The 21,561-nt window shown below is 38.4% G+C and overlaps 1 protein-coding gene across 12 annotated transcripts in view; it reads left to right on the plus strand.

The window, feature by feature from the left end:
* Window positions 1-21,561, plus strand: part of HDGFL1 (HDGF like 1) — a 266,586-nt gene that overhangs the window by 210,629 nt on the left and 34,396 nt on the right. For 5 of the 12 annotated variants that reach the window (XR_001718159.3, XR_001718158.3, XR_001718160.3 and 2 more), the window contains exon 5: window positions 18,512-18,748. Coding sequence is in view for 7 of the 12 variants with exons in the window: in XM_016954697.3 (XP_016810186.1) it covers window positions 13,978-14,727 (750 nt within the window). In the remaining 5 variants the exon portion in view is untranslated. Of the gene's footprint in view, window positions 1-12,382; window positions 12,492-13,087; window positions 13,199-13,616; window positions 16,057-18,511; window positions 18,749-21,561 lie in introns of those variants that run through there. The other 7 variants (XM_016954697.3, XM_054685506.1, XM_016954698.3 and 4 more) reach the window with 4 other exon arrangements.

The raw sequence follows: 21,561 nt of genomic DNA on the forward strand, positions 1-21,561 counted from the left end.
GAAGCTGAAACTGGATCCCTTCCTTACACCTTATACAAAAATTAATTCAAGCTGGATTAAAGACTTAAATGTTAGACCTAAAACCATAAAAACCCTAGAAGAAAACCTAGGCAATACCATTCAGGACATAGGCATGGGCGAGGACTTCATGTCTCTATATTTTTTTAAAAAGAATATGGATGGATGAATATATAACTAGACAAAGTTAGGTATTTATACATTTTTATGTCAAGTTTATTATTTTAAATATAAGAGGATTCTCATCCAGGGATTCTCATTTAGCATATTTACTGATTACCTCCCAACATGGCAAAAGGTGAACTTAATGTTAATCTCTGTTCTCTCCTTATAGTACATTAAAATGACATTTAAAAAGATAAAAGAAGCACAAATACATAAGGAAAAATAGAACTAAAGGAGACATCAGAACACTAAATAGAAATTAGAAGCATGGGGAAATAGACATGTACTAGCTAATTTATGGAACAGAAAAGCCAGCTAAGCCTGCAGAAGGGATGCAAGGGAGGAAAGGAGGCCCAGAAGAAAGCTGGTATTGCAGCAGAATCCCAGGCATGCTCAGGGGTTAGATGCAGCTCCTATAGCTGAAGGTGGGAGTCAGGGCTGTAACCAGGGAGAAAGATGAAAGGCTGAAATAAAAAAGCCTTTCGACCCCCAGATGATCTGTCTAGAATTATGAGTTCAGTGACCATCCTTCCTCTACTCCAGCAGATGCCTGGACATTTGCCAGGGACCAAGTTGACCTAGGTGGGCTCTGGATTGAGAGGAGGATTTAGAGCATTCTAAATCCTTCCCCTGTCTTGCAAGGGCTGGAAACTTGGGCCTGCTTCAGGAAGTCCTTGCCAGCCAAACTCTGGATTGGATTCAACAGCAAGAGACATTTGCCCATGATCTGGCAGGCTGCTGAGACCTGTATTATTATAAGGGCTAATAAGTTTTTGGGTCTGGATTGAGACTTCACAGTGGCCTTTGAATGTCTCACTGAAAATCTCCCACCGCAGGTCTGGAAAGAGCTGCAGCTCCTCAGGCTCCTAGATTCCCTGAAATCTAGTGGAGGAATTCACTAGATTGTTGTCATTCCTCTAGCCCTTTTAATGATGTTTAAACACCTAATTTCTGCATTAAATCACTCTCTACTCATAGTACCTCAAGTAGTTTTCGTATCCCAAAGAAATTTTCACATAGGAGGTAAACAAGAAGAATTTTCATGAGAGCACTTGTGTGTGCCTGCATGTGTGTGTTAGCAGAGAATTGGAGGCGATCCAAGTGTTTGTCACTAGAGGAATTAAGTAAAACATTGCGTGTGTAGTGATACATGTATCAGCTGGAAACACACTATACCTATATACTCAGATATATCATAAGGATGTAGTATTTAGTGAAAACAAGAGATGAAATGAGATTGATAGTACACTGCCTTTAAGTAAAGGAAAGCATGAAGACAGACAAGACAATACTGCACATTTTACAAGGAAGCTGTAGCATAGTACATTGTAATGGTGTATCAATCAGAGAGAAGCAGATGGGAGTTAGGACCAAGTGTGGATGCTGCCCCTTGTACAGCCCAATAATAATGACGCAATCAACCGAGGGCTGAAATTCTCCTCACCTTCAGTCTCTTTCCCTCTCACGCTTCCACACCCCGTCCCCCTGCCCCCGCCGCCCACTACTGCAACACACACACGCGATGAACTGAAATTTGGCGTCCACTTTGGAACTGTTGTCTACTGTTGGTTGAGTCCAGGGTTGATCTGAGACCATGGCAGTGCCCATGGCAGTGAGAATCAAAAGGAAGGATTAGATAAGAATATTTTTAGCTGTAGGCTCATTGAAGACAGGGATTTTATTTAATTAATCATTGTCGTTCCTGTGCCTATAGGTGCTCAATGAATTTATATGTAACCAAACTCAACAAAAATTAACCTACATTCTACCACAGTTTAGGTACCAGGAGCAAAGTTCCATAAATTGAAGTAAATCGTAAACAGTCTCAGGTCTCTCTTGTTAGCACTACTGCATCAATAGTGGATAGTGAGCAGTGAAAAGCCAGCTTTTCAGGTGCTTTAATTTCCACAATGATAGTGTCAAGTGCAGGGACATAAAGTTGGCCATCAGCTTGCTTCCTGAGCTCCGGCTTCTACATGGCTACCTGGAGAAAGGCTGAATGGGTGGGGTGAGGTGGGCAGAGTCAGAACTCTGAGCAATGTTTCAAATCTACAGCAGCCAGATCTGGAATGAGAGGACTCAGTCAATGATCACTCAAGAAACAGAGTTATGTTTCATGGACTTTAAATAATCTTAATATTAGAATGACCCAGAACTTTAGGTAATTAGGGAATTCCTCTGATTATTTAGGAAAATCGAGTCACTGCACAGAAGGTGTCTCTGTAAAACTAGTGTTCAATAGAATAAGTTGCCAATTATAACAAAGGTCAAGAAATATAGTGTATACATATTTACATTTACACTTGTATACTCTCTCTCTCTTGCATACACAAACACACACACACACGTAATTCATGGACTTGACCCAGAGAACACTTGCTCTTACAAACAGCTTTATTGCTTAATTTGTAATTAGGTCCTGTTTGCCCATGTGTGTGGCATTAACATAAATTGATAGAGAGAAGCACCAGGTGCATTCAATTAAAAGCGCTTTAAAGAGAGGTATATGTTTTACACTTAGTTGCATTTTCAAAATATATTTAACAGGTTTATTCCAATGTCAGAGTTGCAATAAATAGAAGTCAAGCTGACTTAAAACAGACATGTCTTGTGGGTTAATCCTGTCTCCTGATTTCCATCACCTACTTTGAAGCTATTCAGTCATCCATTTGCAGACCCTGCCAAAACCTGTGTCAGAAGCCTGCAGTTGCTCTTGTCCATGCAGTCGAAGAGGTATAATGTTTTTCTTCAGTTTGAGATTTTATTAGTCTGAGTCAAGCTAAACATTAGAACTAACAAGGCACAGGCACAGTTATCTCCACTGTTATTTCTGTAAAATGGCTGAATGGACTAAGGTGCAGTGTGAGTCAGAGAAACTTAAACAGAGGCATTAAGTAAACTGTGGGCCTATTTATGAATGTCTTGCCTTTTGTCACTATTCACTTGCTGGCTCTTGGCATGTATGATGAACCCCTAGGAAGTGCCCTGAGTAGCAGGAATCAGAGATATGTTAGAGCATTATGCAGTGCAATTATTTTTAGACTTTTCCAAAGCTATGGAAATTTTATGAAGTAGCTTAAAGCTGCAAACTCAGGCACAGAGGGAAGGTAAAATACACTTAGATTAGATACTGAAGATCTGTGGGTAGTGAGTCAATACTGATCCAATTAGTTGTTACTAATACTTTCCTCAAAGAATATTCCTTTAAATTCCATATACACAACTTGCAGTCTCAATATTTCTTAGAGGACACAGACACACATACATTTTCACCTTTTGCACTAGCTTCAAATTTGGGTGATTCCTCAGACAAACATTTACTTAAGATTGCTAGGAAGGAGCAGTCTCATTTGATTATTTTCTCTCAATATTCCCACTTAATTATGCACTAGGAGCACTATAATTTAGCATACCATGGACTGAATGTTTATGCCCTCTTAAATCCATATGTTGAAATCTAATCCCCAATACGATGACATTTGGAGGTAGGGACATTGGGGAGATGTTATTTGGAGGTGGGGGTTTGGTAGGTAAATGGGATTATTACCCTTATAAAAAGGTCCCCCGTGGGCTCCCTTGCCATGTGAAAATGTGCAGACACAGTGGGAAGACAGAAGCCTATGGAATGAGCTTTCACCAGACACCAAAATCTGCTAGTGCCTCAATCTTGGACTTCCCAGCCTTCAGAACGGTGAGGAGTACATTTTTGTTGTTTGTAAGACACCCAGATTATGGTATTTTGTTACAGCTACCCAAATGATTGACATACTGTCATTGTAGCTCTCAAAAACCACTGATGATAGGTACATACACTACATCTTCAAGGCACACAATAAAGTGAATCTGTAAAGAAGATAGTAGATTAATTATTATTAATAAAATGCATAAAGTCATTGTCTTCAATCTTACACATTCTTTAAGAAAAATATCAATTGCTGACACATCTAAAGTCTCCCTGATTATTTTTGTGTAAATATGTGCCTGTTTTTGTGTTTCCGAGAATCTGTTTTGTTTTCTCTAATTATTTTATGCATAGAATCTTTGTCCTCAACTTGCAAACTGACAAGGAAAGGGGTATGCATGACATTTTATAACTACCTGCTGCCTAATTAAGATGTTGTAAATTCATGCTTTGCAACATTCTCTTTCTGATCCAACACATAGCAAAAGCAGATGAAATATAAAAGATACAATTAAATAACTTAGAAATAGTAACGTATTGATAAGCTAGAATGGAATGAAATACAAAATATTAAGAGAAACTAATACTGCAAGGTCTGTTGGTATCAGAGCTTGGAATCAAGCAGAGATGACAAAGTGTTCTGGATTCTATAGGATAGAAAGAAATAAGGTCCCTCACATGCAGAGGGGAACTAGAGTTGGCCTCACTGCTGATCTCATGTTGGGCCAGTGTGGAACTTTCTGACACTGAAGAGGAGACTGAAAAAAGCCCTGATTTACTAATTTTGGGTGGTACAACATTTACAGTGCTACCTTTTATAGAGGTACAAAGAAGCAGACAATCTTGCAGCCAGGGAACCTTGAGCCAAGCTATCAGTTGGCAGCAGGAAATGAAATGATAGATTAAATTAAAAGGAGAGAAAAATATCAATAGTAGTTTTAAAATAAATATGTTTAGAAAATTTGAAAGGGTAAAAAATGAATACATCCATAAAAGAAACAAGAAATTATGAACTAAAGCAGATTAAATGAAACAATAAAAGGTAGATATAAAAATAGAAATTCTTAAAGTGAAAAGTATTGTTATTGAAATAATAAATGGGACAACCTCTAAGACAGAAAGAATAAATAAATAGGAATATAGTTTTGAGAAATTCTACTATATATAGCAGTATATAGAGAGGGTTAAAACATGAATTATAGATTGAGATAATTTAATATACATATGTAAGTGTTCTAAAAGGAGACAATTGAGTAAATATCTAGATATACTGCAGTATGTTAAGAATAAAGAAAAGCTTGATAGTTGGAAAACTGAAAGACATAATACCAGAAAAGGAATAACTGTTGCACTGAGGATAGACTTCTCAGCAGCAACAAAGGATGCTAGAAGACAGTGGAATAATTCCTTCACATGCTTAAAACAATACATTTTGAATATGTGTTATATACTCAGCTAATATATTATTTAAGAGTGAAGTTAGAATAAATACATTTTTAGCCGCATAAGGCTAAGTGAATTCCACTACTCCATAATTTCTTTTGTCTTTCTTTTCTTTTCTTTTTTTTTTTTTTGAGGTGGAATCTTGCTTCGTCACCCAGGCTAGAGTGCAGTGGCACAATCTCAGCTCACTGCAACCTCCACTTCCTGGATTCAAGCAATTCTCCTGCCTCAGCCTCCGGAGTAGCTGGGATTACAGGCATGCGCCACCATGCCTGGCTACTTTTTGTATTTTTAGTAGAGACAGGGTTTCACCATGTTGGCCAGGCTGGTCTTGAACCCCAACCTCAGGTGATCCGCCCACCTCAGCCTCCCAAAGTGCTGCAATTACAGGCGTAAGCCACCACGCCCAGCCATCCATAATTTCAGGAAGACAGTTACTGATATATTTCCTTCATCAAAAATGAAGGGTATGTAAGAAATAATAATAAATTAATGATAAAATTGTGAATAAATTTAATAAACTAATTATAAAAAATAAATGTTATATTATATAAAAGAGAAAAATAAAACTTTAGACAAAGAGTGTGGTGTTGGGATTATTTTATAAAAGCTAAAGTCTTTAGAGTTAGCTAGAAAAATTTATAGTTAAGTGTGTATGTTAAAGAATATAATTGCTAAAGGAAGAAAGTTATACCCTTCAAACTAATAAAGGAAAAGCACAAATAATAATAATGCAACAATGGTAACGATGATGAAAGAAATTTGATCAATACACAAGAAGATAGGAAAGCAGGGAGAAAAAAAATCCTACAAAGTTATGGTGAACCAAAACAAAAAATGAGATGGTAGACATTGAATTTATCACAAAATGTTATTAAAAAGACTAAATTCTCTGGATAAGAGATTATACTGAAAGCAATCTTCCTATGTATTGGTTTCAGAAATGTAACTTTTTAAAATGACATTAGAAAGTTAAAATTAAGGATCCATAACACTCAAATACTAATCACAAAAAGCTGCTAAAGCACATTAATACCAGACAAGGTAGAATTTAAGGCAAAAACATTTGCTGAGACAATTGTTTCATTCTAATAAAATGAAGAATCTAAAGAGAGTAGAATACAATAATAAAAACTATGTATTTACTTAGCAATATAGCCTTGAAATGCATAAAACAGAAACAAACCTGATTCAAAGGAAATTGAAAAATCCACATATATTATGGATTTTGCTAAAATCTTAACATTTATATCAGAAATAGATAAAGCAGATTAAAAATCAGCAGGCATACAGAAGTATGTAACAAAATAATAAGCTTTTTGATTTTTATTGATTATATAAATTTGAAAATAATATGAATGAATTAGAAAATAGATCACATGGCAGATCATCAATAATGTTTTTAAAAAATAAAGAATTGACATAACACAGACCACTTGGTATGATTATGGGTTAAAATATTCTATACTCATGATGTCTCTCCCATAGCACTTAAGTCTCTATCAAGCACATAAGCACTCACATGTTAATGTATAACCTGAAGTGGTGTCCTAAAGAATGCATTATATTCTAGATTTCATTCAATTTTTGCTGTTTTCTACACACGTAGCCAAAAATTTCTTGTCAATTTATAGCAGTCTTACAAGGCAAACTGAAGAAAATATGAGAAAACTGAACAAAGCCAAATTAGTCTTGCACAATATTAAAAAGCCATATGCTTTTATTCTTTCAGTTTTTTTCAGTTTTATTGAAAATGTGGGAGGCAACTAAAATTAGTAAAGATAAAATAACTAAATTTACTCTTTCAAAATTGTAATTGACCAAAGCATTATTCATTATTAATATCAAATTGTTCAACTTAATATGTAAGCAGTTTTTATTTATCTGTTCAATAAAAACTTTTATGGATTTTGTTGTTACTGAAAGGGAAAAAAGCATGGTCAGCTATCATGAAACCAGATGGTGGCTGGTAAAAAAATCTCAGAATATATGTCACTTTATGAACTTAAAAAAATTACCTTACATGGTTACAGATTACAGTTATAAATAGCCTAGGAGAAAAAGAAAGGCTGATCATTTTTAAATGAATTCGACTTTTATCTACAGTGTTTACATTGGAGAGATTTCATGTCTACATCAACATTGTTTGATGTGTGGTTAACATCATTTTGCCTTTATAAATCCTATGCCAATCATATATCGTCAGTTTCATTATTGTTCTACTTGGTACTTTTTATTCTAAGACACAGAGGCTCACTCACACATCTTAAGACAAAAGGTTTTTAATGTAAAGATGTATATATGCTGAACTCAAATTGTAACTGAAATAACTTTGGAAACGAAAGCTGCTCTAGGGACTGACAGTTTTCTCCTCTCTTTTGTGATCCTTATAGTAATTTACAGCTCCTGACAGTTCTACGTTTTTTGTATCTGCTTCACTCTTCTCTCTTCATTCTTCCCTCAACCAACGTCTCTGGTTGGCTGTATTTCCTCAATGAATTATGCTTATAATAAATAAGTGGGCAGGGCAAAAAAAATGGGGGGAGCAAAGGCAATATAGCAAAGGGTTTCAAGAATTAATTGGGAAAGTAGATATAAAATGCTTGTATAAGTTTGCAACATATAATACATGCTTAATAAATGATAGTCAAAAATTATCAGCTCTATTGTAATTTTAGTCATTATGATATATTCTCATTAAGGTTAGACTTTGAGAAGCAGGAACAGAGTATGGGTTATGTCTGATTGTTGAACAGCAAAGACTATAAAACTATATCCAAAATGTTTTATTTCAGTATTTCAGTTTTACAAGCATCAAACATACTACATTTTTTCTAAGAAAGAAGTTTTTTCACCATCAAGAGTGACCAAAATGAGAAGTGGTTACAATATTTGTTCAGAAAGTCACTGTTTGTGTTATTTAGAAAATATTATTAAGGGACTTAAAAGTGTGTGTTCATCATTGGTTCATTTGAAAAATGAACAAACTCTAAAAGAGAGAGGCATTGGTTGTTGAGGATTTCACTGAGCTCAATGATGATGTAGCACAGTTATTTTAAATTTCTACTTCTCTGATTTTCTTTTACTTGGTCTCTAGTCTATTACGTATGAGTTTTTGAATTTATATAAAAGTACTAAACTTCCTAAAGTATTTATTTCAACAAATAATATACATGCTACCTACTACAGAACAATCCTAAACTATTTTGAAAGCTACAAACAGCCTTTCCCTCACAATGTTTGACAAGAGAAAGCCATTTACCTTCAATAAACTTTTGGTAAAGACAGAAAGATAACTAGCAACTCAATGCCTATATCCTTAAGCCAAAGTTACTTAAAAATTTAAGAGATTTCCAATAATAAAATAGAAAAAAATTATTAGTAAAAATTATCTTCAAAATATCATTTTCAGTAATTCAAAATTAGACATTTTAGTTAAAAATTCCCACCTTTTCATTATCATGCACCTGTTGATGATTTCTTTAAATGGAAATAGTATAAATTACTTATTTCTGAAGTTTAATAATTTGGTAATTATTTTGAAAGCTAGAAAACCATTGGAAGAGTAAGAGACAATTGAGACAATTGGGTTTTTGAGGTTATATCCTCAAAAACTTGAGCATGGCTTTCTAAAAGCTTTGATCATTTTAAGCATTTACACGACAACTTAATGAAATGGCAAGCAATACAAAATTGAAATTGCAAAACTGAGTTTCATATTTCCTTGTAAACATGACTTTGTTGATCTTGGGTCTTTCAAACTGTGCTTTTAATGCAACAACACAGCCCCTCCAAAAAGTAAGAAAAAAGTATATGCCTATTATAAAATTAGAGAAACAAGCTAAATTCTGAACCAGAAACAATTTGTAGAAAACAACAACAGCAAAAATAGTAACAACAAAAATATATATCACGTAATGAAAAAAATAAACTAAGAAAATAGAGCAGGTACTGGCTATTTTAAGAGCTAATAGTAATCGAGCACTTGATAGTCGCAAGCATCACGTTTAACGCCCACTGTCCTGTTTATTTCAAATAGCCTTTCTCTCAAATGGGTCCTAGAATTAGCCACATGTTAAATTTAAGGAACATGATTTCATATAAGCGCATAAATTACATACGCTCTATATTTTATCCAGTCTCTTTATTCGAATTGCAAGCATTTTCCAAGTCACTAAATTTTACTTTAAAAACCTTACAGAGTATGGCCATCTAATCAGGTAATTATTATGTAAATAGATGTTATCTGCATCTAATCCCCAATTACTGAATACTCACCAGCATTGATAACTATTATTTGTTTAAACTTTGCTAGTTATATAAATAACTCATACATTTTCATGTAGGAGGCTTGAATAAATATCATCACGCAAAATTAGCAAAGTATTCATATTATTTAAACACACTTTATTTAAATTTTTTCCCAAAGAATAAGTTTCAGAATCTTTAAGCCCTCAAATAAGAATAATGAAATAGAATTATTCATTACCAGCCACTTTTCTTAATCTTGGAGTGCCGATTTTCCTTCCATGGCCAATAAAACAGAAGTTTTGCAAACAATTCCAATCTCTCCAAAGGCCCCCTTCCTACACACCAACCAAACCAAGTCATCACATTCATGGTTGGCCAAGGGGGGCCCAATTGCACACATATACCACCTGGAAAATCTGCACTCTCATGTCTCCCTCCTCAAAGTCCATTATCAAAGGCAAGTTCAGATTTTACTCACTTCAAATTGATGATGATAATATGTACCCACAAAAATTAAAAATAAAAATGAAAAATATTTAAAAATTGATGATGATATAGCTCCTTGGGAACATCCCTTAAATTACTCTTTGGCTCCTAGAACATCCTCATTGATACTGAATTTATTTGCACTCTGAGCAGTTGCCTGTATTGCAGAAATCCCTGAGGCTTTAAAGGCTAGGCTAAGTGGACATGGATGAAATGTAGAGGTGACAAAATATAGAGGTAGCAGACATCCTGCGACTTTTAAAAAAAGAACCAGGGGGGGAATTTCTACCCATGGTGGAGGGGAGGACTTATGTACAATTATGTCTGCTAGAACATTTTAAAAAGAAAAGCCTTGATCTCAAATACCAACCATGTATAAACATTCTATTGCATAAACCCAGAGGCAGTTAATATTTTTAATGAAGACAAAAGCACACAGAAAACAATCACATTTCTCTTAAATCATAATTTACAACAAACTAATTGAATTTAAAAGTAACTAAACAAGAAAACATCAATTAGATATCTATTCTCTCTCGTATAATTACATTGTTTTATTGCCCATGTTTCATAATTGTTGCCAAACAGCTTTTAAATCCTATCATTAGTTTTCCAGAAAAGGGGAATGAGAAGTGTTATATGTTTTGGACTCTAAGGTGTTGTTTTGATAGGTATGCTGCCACTGAAATTAGGTCCGCTTGACAAACAGGTGTTCGTGGTACACATGATTTTTAAAACATCCTTACCTATTAGAACAGTTATACTCATGGAGTTCTAGTTACTGAAAATTAATCATTGCAGTGGCTCATGAGTACTTTGTTTATATACTAGCTAAATCTAAACCAAACCAAGTCATCATGAATGTATCCTCTCTACTCTCCTCAACTTTGAGCAAGAGAAACGATAGCTTTAACAGCAAGTTGGTTTCAAAGGTAAAAGAAGCCAAGATCACTCCACTTAATTGCATCCTTGAAAATGTAGGAATAGAAGAAAGGACGTATCTGTGAAAGTGGTCTCCATGAAACTCTATTTAAATGGTTGCTTCTTCTCAACCTTCCTCTCATTTTCCCTTTTCTAATGGTAGAATAAACTACCATTAGGTGATAAATTTAATTAGAGAACACTGTTTTACAAGATCATATTTCCAAGTAACAAAAACTTTTATGTCAGTTTCATACAAAAGATGTGCTGGATATATAATTCTGTATATAATATGTAGTTCAGCTGGTGGGGACTTTTCTTCGGTGCCCTTATTCATGACTCTCTATTCCTTTGGATATATCTTTTTCCTCAATTAGCCTAATGATAATAATAGCCTAATCCATAATAAAAGTCAACTTCACACTTATTGGCACATCATAGACCTTCATAGCCATCGTCTGGGCTTTCATGTCCATAATCCCATTAATATTTGTAATAATCCTGAAAGAAATTCTGAGTATTAAGTTAAATATCTTGAAATCATGTAGCAGAGGTTCACAAAGATTATATTAACTCCTGGCCTTACAAAGCTGGCAAACAAGTGAGAAATGCCAGAATTGTTTTTATTCTATCTCCTACTACCCCTTCCGTAGGCCTGCCCTAATAACCACACTCTCATTGATTTCTCCTGGAATTCTTTGGGTATTTAAGAACACACAATTTAGCATTTGAAGGCTAGCTTGTATTGTTCTGTAATGAACTCGTCCGGGCTTTTTCTCTTAAACGAGATTTTAATCTCCTCAAAGGTAAACATCTTTTGTGCCAGCCTTTCAGCATCACACTGTATTAGTGGGCAAGGGTGGAGGCACAAGATCTACTTGGGGAACAACACTTCTTTGCTTAATAGAATCTGTACTGTTGTTTGCAGACATAAATCCTTCTCTACTAGATCTTTTTGCCTTTGCTTCCTGCTATACTTTTTATCTCAGTTTTCCATAGGTGTTGGTTATTGCTCTAAGCCTTAGATCCCCAGTCCTGCCTTCACACCCTCATACTTGTTCACCTGCTGTAGTTCAACCACCCAACTATTGATGTTGGCTTTTTCTAGTGAGGCACCTTTGCCACCTTCAGCTTCAGCAGCTGGCTTTTAGAACCGGTCCTGCCTTCAGTTTGAGCTGATGGTACAACTAAATACCTCTTCTAGACATGCTATCTAGCTAGATTTTTTTCCTACTTCAGCAACCTTCATACATGATATGTGCATTGGTACAGCATACTTACCTGAAAAATAATGGCCACATATAGCAATATCTCTGCTTACAGAAATTCCAAATTCCTTCCCATTATGGGCTCCATAGCTACCTATTATTTCCTATTTTCTTCTACAGCCACTAAACATTTCTAGTTTTCTAGCACTTTCCCTGTAAAATTGAGAGGAGGGAACTTGTCAGATTCATCTTTGTAGCAGGATGTTGATTTGTAAACGAAGTGTTGATACATTGTTGATGTTACTTATTTAATAAAGGTATAATAGATATTAGCAGGGCAGATAGGCATTCTAAGAAAATGGCTTGACAGAAGAGCTGAAAGAACTTGTTTAGAATTTTAGAATTATCAAAGGGCTTCATGTTCATTTCACCTTGTTAGGGAGAGGATATCTCCTTTTGCCTAGAGCATGTCTCAACCATTCAGAGTTAAAATGGCTGTTCCAGCCCAGCAAATGGGAAACAAATTTGAGTTGTACTGAAATGGGTTAAGGGCTCTAATTCTCGTCTAGTGTGTTGGTTACACTGGGAAGGAACATCTGTCTAGTTATAATAGTCAAGAGTACTGGTATGATAAATTTGGGTAGGTTTCAGAGTGTTTGCTCACAGCTAGCAAGGAGGATCCAAAAAAGATGCAGAAAGTTGTGTAAACAACTGCAATTGCACTGACACTTTCATTCATATGTTTAGAAGAGACATATCTGAAGAAAGTTCTTTTTAAAATAGTTTCTCAGCTGAGATTATACTTTTTTAGTGTGTAGCTCACAGGAAGTTCTAGTTACCAAGAGCATGTTCGATATGAGCAGATCTCTACCTAATTCTTATGCATAATGAACCCAATTTTCATCTCTTCTAGAAAGATACTGAAAACATGTGCCGTGATCTCAATGTTACAACCATGTAGCCTCATCTTTCACAATACGGTACAATCACCAACGAAGTTTAAACTTCACGTCTGGCATCCAAGGTGAACATTTCCATAGAAAGTAGGAAATATTTAGATGTCTGTTTGCCGTGGTGGTGGTGTTCCTATATACTTTTTGTGACCCTGAAGATATAATAATGTTTGACATTTTTGTTAGCCAGTAATGTGGACTTTAGACATCCTAACCACACTGCTGACTCTAACCCTTTAATAGACTTTCACGTAGTTCTTGAGCCTCACTGCAGGCTCCAGTGCTAGTCCCAGAGGAAATCAGAAAAGGGTTGAAACCACTGACACAGCCATCTCTTTAGCTGCTCCTAACGCAGGTGTACAGTTTCCTGTAGTGAGCAGATCGGGGCCTACAGGGACACTGCATGCTTGCACTGGGCTGTTACTAGTTTCATGGAAATATGTACTAACTGTGTCACTGTGTTTTCTTGTCACACTGCCCCCTTTCTAGGCCGCTCTGGCACCGTTTATTTAAACTGTGCAACCATCTGGCCCAGGTGCCGTAGAGATTGATCAGTAGCACAAGGCCACCACAAGCACAACTGCCACCCGGCCATCCCAGCTATTTCCTCCAGCATTCTAGACATCATGGCGTCCGAGGGTGGTTCCAACGGGCTTCGCGTGTTCGGGAGATAATGCACTCTTCGCAGTGGATCTTCTCGGGGCCCCGAGCGTTGCCCGCCCATTAGGTGGTGCCGGTCCCCTCGAGCAGGTCGCTCAACAACTCCCGCCCAGCAGCCGCCCTTACTGCGCGCGCGCAGACTTCGGCGTCTACTTCCGGTGTGGCCCAGGCGAGGTCCGCAGAACCAGCTATGTCGGACTACAGCATGCCCACGTACAAGAGCGGGGACCTGGTGTTTGCCAAGTTAAAGGGCTATGCCCACTGGCCGGCGAGGATAGAGGACATGACCCAGCCCAACCGCTACCAGGTGTTTTTCTTCGGGACCCACGAGACGGCCTTCCTGAGTCCCAAACGCCTGTTCCCGTACAAGGAGTGCAAGGAGAAGTTCGGCAAGCCCAACAAGAGGCGCGGCTTCAGCGAGGGGCTGTGGGAAATCGAGAACAACCCCACGGTCCAGGCCTCCGACTGCCCATTAGCCTCAGAGAAGGGCAGCGGAGACGGGCCTTGGCCGGAGCCCGAGGCCGCGGAGGGCGACGAGGACAAGCCGACCCACGCTGGTGGCGGCGGCGACGAATTGGGGAAGCCGGACGACGACAAGCCCACTGAGGAGGAGAAGGGGCCGCTGAAGAGGAGCGCGGGGGACCCGCCGGAGGACGCCCCCAAACGACCCAAGAAGGCAGCCCCCGACCAAGAGGAGAAGGAGGAGGCGGAGGCGGAGAGGGCGGCGGCGGCGATGGCGGCGGCGGCGGCGGCCGTCGACGAGGAGTGTCCGTTCCTTGTGGCGGTGGAGAACGGCAGCGCCCCTAGCGAGCCGGGCCTGGCCTGCGAGCCGCCTCAGCCAGAGGAGGAGGAGCTCCGGGAGGAAGAAGTCGCGGACGAGGAGGCCTCCCAGGAGTGGCATGCCGAGGCACCGGGCGGCGGAGATCGCGACAGCCTGTAGTTAGCAGCGTTTCCAGAAGAGCCCCTGCCCCGTTCCTGCTGCGGCCTGGCCGTTCTTGGGGAATCTGGCCACGGCCTGCAAACTGGGACTGCCTTTCCCTCTCCTCAGCCCGTCCTCCTCCAACCCGCGCTCCTTTGCCCTGCCGGGCCCCAGGATGGCAGGCCACCTGACTCTCACCTCTGTGCCCCCACGCCTCTGTGATCTGAGTCAGGGCCTCAGTTCCCTCCCTGGGATAAAGTGAGGCCACCATCCCAGCTTCCGGCTCCCTCTTCTCCCCCCTCTACCCGCCACCCCACCCCACCCCCGCCCACTCGTTGCCTGATTCCGTTTCCGACTTGGGGTTCAGGCAGGCTGTTTTCACCTCTAGACACCCGTCTCCACCCCTCCTGCTTCCCCAGGCATTATGAACCTCTGCTTAGGAATATGGGTAGGAGTGAAAGGCCTGGCAGATAAAGAGCAGAGGGCACTTGCAGGGCCTGGGATGAGCAGTCTTCAAGCTGTGGTAGTTAGCGGGCAGGAGAGCGACATCTTCCTGAGCTCCTGTCCATGCCTGCCATACCTGCCAGCTTCAGACATTTAGGGAAAAGGGGCAGCATGTGGGGAATGCCCCCCCTTCCACAAATCCTTTTGCTGACCCAGGAAGTTCTGGGAGTTGCCGTTTTTCATCAAAACATTTTGGGGGCTTCCAAGTTGTTTGTGAGATCTGAAAACTTAACTTTGCCCAATATCCTGGTTGGGGACCGTGAGAAATATCTGTCCCATTTAGATCTCTGGGGCCACTGATGGGATGCCCTGGGAAGATCCTTGGCTGCCGCTTTCTCTCCCCACAGCCTCAAGGCCACCCTACGGTCATATATATCACTCAGGCGTAGAAGAAAAGACACATATTTTAGAAAATCTTTTTAATAAAAGGAAGTTCCAAAAAAAATTTTCAAGAACTACCCCTAGGTGTGCCTCCACGCTGGCCCTAGCTTTCCCATTGCTGTTCCATTGCTGAGACAAACTGGAAAGCTCCCTTTCTGTTTGAAGTCTTATGACTTGTAGTCAGGGTTTGCTGTTCGTCACAGTGTCATTTTCCATTCAGGTACCATCACCTGGTCCCATCAACAGGTCTAGTATGTAGCCCACTGATAACAGAGGAAGATGTGTCTCCTCCCACCCTCTTCCTAATGGTCTTTATGCCTTTCTCCATCTATTGTCTCTTTCACCCCTTCCCCTCTCCCTTGGGCTCTGATGAAAAATTGTTGACTGCAGTTTCGGAAGTTTGATCTGAGAACCAACCATAGAATATTTCAGTTCTAGGAAATAAAACCAGTTGATTAAAGCAAATTTTCTCTGGCCTGTTCCTTTGGCTTCTAAATAATTGGTTCTTAAATGGAATGCTCCTCTTATTTTTTATACATCTTGTGTTAAAGCAATTATTTATAATATACAGGGACATTTTAGAATCACCTTTGAGAAACCTTTGTTATCTTAAGGTCTCTATCCTTCACTTCATCTGTAATAGTCACTACCACTGATTTGAATAAATGGAAACAAGTTAACTTAGAATGTTTGGATGCTGACAAATTGGGACAATGCTTTGCCAAAGAACTGCTTTGTGGAAAAATAGGGTGAAGGGATTGGGCTTTTTTTTTTTTTTTCTTGCTTCCCCACGTGTAATACTGTTTCTTCCAATGCCTTACTCATGAAAATAAGACAGTTGCTTTATACTCCCAGTTTGTAAAATAAATAGCATTTGTAGACTATTTTGCATTTGCAAGTGGCTTTGTGCAGATATCTCAGGATATTTAAATATAATAATCGTTACGTATTGGGCATCCTAATTTCTGTATTCATCAACATTGCATGCATACGTGGCTTCAGTAAATACTGTAGTCCTTCTCATAGAACATGCTGTGCCATCACTAACCAGCATGGTTGGCAGCTGGAGACAACCCTGTTTTCCATCCCTGAAAAGATGGTATTATTTTACTTCAAGATATATAAATCAGATGATTCCTTGTTTTTCAATTACTGTTATTGCAATAATATTAATACTAGAAGTTACTAGCCACTGAATGTCTACTCTGTGTCCTGAAGATGACTTCATTCAATCTTTGTAATAATCTGGCAAGGTAGGCATTAATACTCAAATTTTTCATTGGAAGAAGCTCTGGTTCAGAGGTTAAGTGGCCTTTCCTGCATTCCACAGAACATTCAGTATTCAAACACAGGTTTTACTAGTCCAGAACCCGCGCTCTTTCTCCTGAAGGGCACATTTAGAAAAGCACTAACGATGAAATCAGAAGTCAATAAAAGCCGTTTTAGTATTAATAACAAGAAATCATGATAGTAGCTATTACTGAGTCTCTGAAGTGAGCCAGGAAGTACAGTATGTTTTACGTGTGATGTCTTTATTAATACAACTACCTAATTAGGTAGGTACTAATACCTCTGTTTTAGAGCTCAGGGAGCTGGGGTTCAGAGATGTTAAACAATTTTCCCAAGGTCATACAACTAGTAAATGACAAAGCCAAGATTCAAAAGCAGGTCTTTCTCATTCTGAATCATAGGTGCTTTGTTTCATTATATTTTATTGCTTCCCATTGAATAAAACTTTCTACTGAATACAATGGGAGTACTTATTCTCCCCTACTATTTTGAAGCAAACATTTAGAAATCCGTAAGGCAAAAAATATATTAATAGATGTTGCTAGTGGGTGTTTAAACAATATCATTTGGGGCAGCACCTGACAATTGTTTTGTCTTTAAATGACTTGGTAAAATGATAAGGACAACTGCACATTGAATATTTTTCAAGTTGGATGTGACTATAGGAAGTTTGAATATGGATTGGTATTTTCGCCGCAGGCGGGCATATGATTCTGATAAGGGTTTTATGGAGGCACATCTTCTGAAATGATTCAATAATGTGAAGTATAGAAAATGAAATTACTACCATTTGTGTCTATTTCTTTGCACTATTTCTTTCCTCTTTTTGTGCTTCTAATATTGGGGATAGAAATAGTTGTTTACTAGGACTTGACACACACATTTGCCTTCTTGATGATGATGGTATTGAAGTGAAAACAGTAATCCGATACTGGAAACCCAAACCTCACCATTATGCAACGTATCCATGTAACAAACCTACACACGGATCCCCTGAATCTAAAATTAAAAAATCACTTCCAAGAAATTCGGCATGGATCACAATTAGCAAGCAAGAAGCTTAAAAAAAAAGATAGTCCAACTAGTACTACATCTAATGAATGATACACTGAGTTACTAAATACAGTTAAACCTAATAAAAGGAACTATGGAGAAAATCTATATTCTCAGCCCTGTTTTCCTGGGTATTATACCCCATTTATATGCTTTGGTGGCCAAGAGATGTTTTTGTGTGGACTGAAAAATGTGCTGCTTTTAATATTTTCTTTGATTATTGAAAATTCCCAATAATTCCAGTGCTGTTTTTGTTTTCGTCTGAATAACGTGTGCCTCAGTGACAAAATATACTGATCAATGACTGGTTACTTAACTGAACCAAGGGTGCTGCTCAACCTTTTGCTGATGCTGTGTTGTCAGTAGTCCGAACGTGTCCATGAGTGTTTGGAAGATCTTGTTTAAAAGTTGCATGTAAATGTATGCTTGTGATATTGCCAGTGATTTGCAGACACATTTAGCATACTATTTCCTATAAGGTTTTCAAAGTATTTGGTATTTCACACAAACGTTACTCCAGCAAGGGATTGAGATGCCATTGAGGGCTGTCAATTTTTCTGTTTTCTTTTTCTTTCAGGCAGGATTGAGCTTTCAGCTGCTCTGTAGATTCTCATCAGAGGTGCAGACTCTTCTTTGTGGATCATACCTACATTTTACTTTTCCTGAAAATATAGTATGTATTCAGGGCACACAGGCATCTTCTATTCACTTCATCATCAACACTTGTCAAACAAAAACTGCTGTTCATGCTACAGACTCATGCAGCTCCCTGCATTTTGAAAGAATTGCCTCCATCTTCTGAGCCTGGCTCAAGGTAAGACACATCCATTTGTGTTCCTGTAGAGCCCTATACTTGCACTGATGGTGTTCTAATTTCTTGTGTATTGCTTGCTCTTCCACTAGACTGGAGGATAAAGGAAATGTGTTTCATTAATATTTACTCCCACTTCCCAAACATGTCACAATAAGCACACAATAGATAAGTTCTAAATGCTCGAAGGTCTGTTGTCAAATATTCCTTATAATCGTGGTGCTGGAGTAAAAGTCATGTGATATTGAACACATTCCGATTCTGAAAGCAGAGAGGCAGGGTAAACTGGCCAGTATACTAATGGCAAGTGTGAGTTGGGGTGATTTTCTGTCTGTGTCGTAGCTGGCTAGATTAGGTGACTTGATGACACTGACAGTTCTTACAGACCCAGAGAAATTTCCCTTTTAATGTCAAGGTAATGCTATTTATTTTATCTAGATCTTCCCTCCATCTGGGTCACTTGTAGTTTAACCTTCTATAGTGCATTTGAGCCCCAGGTAGACAAGGGAGCATCCTGCTTGCTTCCAGGCAGAAGCCATGTATTCACCATTCAGCCAAAAATTTACAATAATAAAGAGTAAGTATGCCAAAAGGAACTTGTATCTGCCATTCTCTCAGCCTCTTGTCATGTAGACACCTCATTTGCTGTAGACACTTCTCAGAATGTAATATCTTTGAAGGAAGGGGATCTGTTCACCCCACAATATGGTTGGCCTGAATCTTATAAGCCAATTATCTGTCTTGAATATAAATAGTTATCTTTTCCACTACTGGTGAAAAAACTGACTGTATTAAACCTTGAGATATCTAAAATAGAGACATTCTAAGTGATTTTCCAGAGTAATTCTGACAGCAGGCGATTTTCTCTATGCAATCTGTTTTTACATGTAAACTTCAATTTCACTGAAATGGTCTTGAGAATGCCAGAGGATACACAGAGAAGATCATAGCAAAAGGCTCTGATGGCCAGAGGCAGCTTGGGGCATATGTTGACCAAGGGCAGCCCTAGTCATAGAATGGCCAAGCCGTTGCATGGGGACCAAAGAAAAACAAATTTATCCTACTTTATTGGCCTGATGTGTGGTCATTGTCCAAGAACTGTGAGTCATTTGGTGAGTGCCCTTTTCTTCCCTCTTGTTTTTTTTTTTTAAATCAATTTGAGAAGGCTCTTCCTTCTGCTTAGAAAGCTTATAGCTCTCTTCTCTTCTTCTTCTTGATGTAGAAGTACTGTGTCATAGTACTTTCCCTGAAGTACTATGTCAAAATGAGGTATCACTTTAATGTGTTCCCGTAAGACCTTGGTTTTACCTTTATAGTTATCTACTGCACTCACCTATAGTTATCCATTTATTGGTTTTTATGAAGTAATAGATTGTACATTCTGTATGGAGAGGACTGTATCATTTTGCTTATTTAAACCAAGTGCCTGGTGCATATATATATTAAGCACTCAATAAATGGTTGCTAATAAGAAAATGAATGAATGCATGGCTAAATCCTGGGGCTCACCCACCCTTACTCCAGCCCCAAGAGGAAAGTTTGAGGAGTCTTGTCATGCCTAGTAAAACATGGTAAGGGGAGCCAAAGATTGTTTTTCACTCACGTTGTACCGTTGATTAAACAAGATTATTTTGTTATAAATAGGTGTTGGTCTCACAAAGTAGCAGACCTTAGCAATGCTGAAGCCTAAGGAGGATAAATCAAATTATCCAAGTTTGCCCTCTGAATCTGAGTGTGAATATGCATGTCAAACACAACATTCATCTGCTTTAGTGATTTTTCTCTTTAATATTCTGATATTTTATCATCAACTTCCTTTAATATAGGAAGCATCTTGGTGGTTTCTGGCTTTGGAGTCATCCAATCTTAGATTTAAATCCTGGGCTCCACTATTTAAGAGCTATGTGATCTCAGTTTCCTTGAACTAAAAGCTGTGATAATGACTTTCATGTGACAGCTTTGTTGTGAGAAGCAAATGTGCTCATGTATGTTAAAATATCAAGCATAGTATCCAGCACAAAATAGGCACTATGTACATGTTAATTCCAATCCCTTCCATGTATATCCAGAGAACTAATGTTACCATTTCATATATTGCAGCCCAACTTATCACCTTTATTTAGAAAACACTGGAGGCCTTTGCCAGATGCAAGCAGCTCCCTCATTTTGATATATATATATATATATATGATAATTCTAAATTTAGTCTGTCCATACGCAGAGAGGAGCTAAAAATCTTATCCTCCCAATTATTCATATTGCTCTTCAATATCTTCTTAAATTCCCTCACTGGTAGCTGAGCTACTTTATACAGACACATCCGGTTTTAAAGATTCCTCTTTCTTGGCATGACTCATCCTTCCTGTGGCCGGTTTTATTCCTCCTGTTATTTCCCTAGGATCCATTCACTGTTTTCCAGGGGACATTTCCTAAATGTGTCTCCTTGAACGCTTTGTATTATTCCTGATTTTTTTCCAACTATAGAAATAGTAATTATATTGCTCTAGTTATTTCTTGGCTTCCTGGCCTTTTTTTCTAATGTACCTTTCCTTTCACACATAATTTTAATGAGCTGCCCAACTCGATTACTAAAAGGCATTGGAGTATTACAAGGGTTTGACCATTCTTTCCAGAAGTTCTCTCTGGTTTTACATCCTCCTGTGATTTACCAAGCGTCACTTAATTTTTCTTTCTCTTTTTTTTTTCACACCCTGGCCAACTCTTCATCACAGTCATTATCCACCTCTGTTGGTGATCTACTTAGCATTTCATTAAAAAATATGTTCAGCTCAGCTCCTTTCTTCCTACTCTTCACA

The sequence above is a fragment of the Pan troglodytes genome, chromosome 5 (assembly GCF_028858775.2).
Source record: "Pan troglodytes isolate AG18354 chromosome 5, NHGRI_mPanTro3-v2.0_pri, whole genome shotgun sequence".
Classification (NCBI taxonomy): domain Eukaryota; kingdom Metazoa; phylum Chordata; class Mammalia; order Primates; family Hominidae; genus Pan; species Pan troglodytes.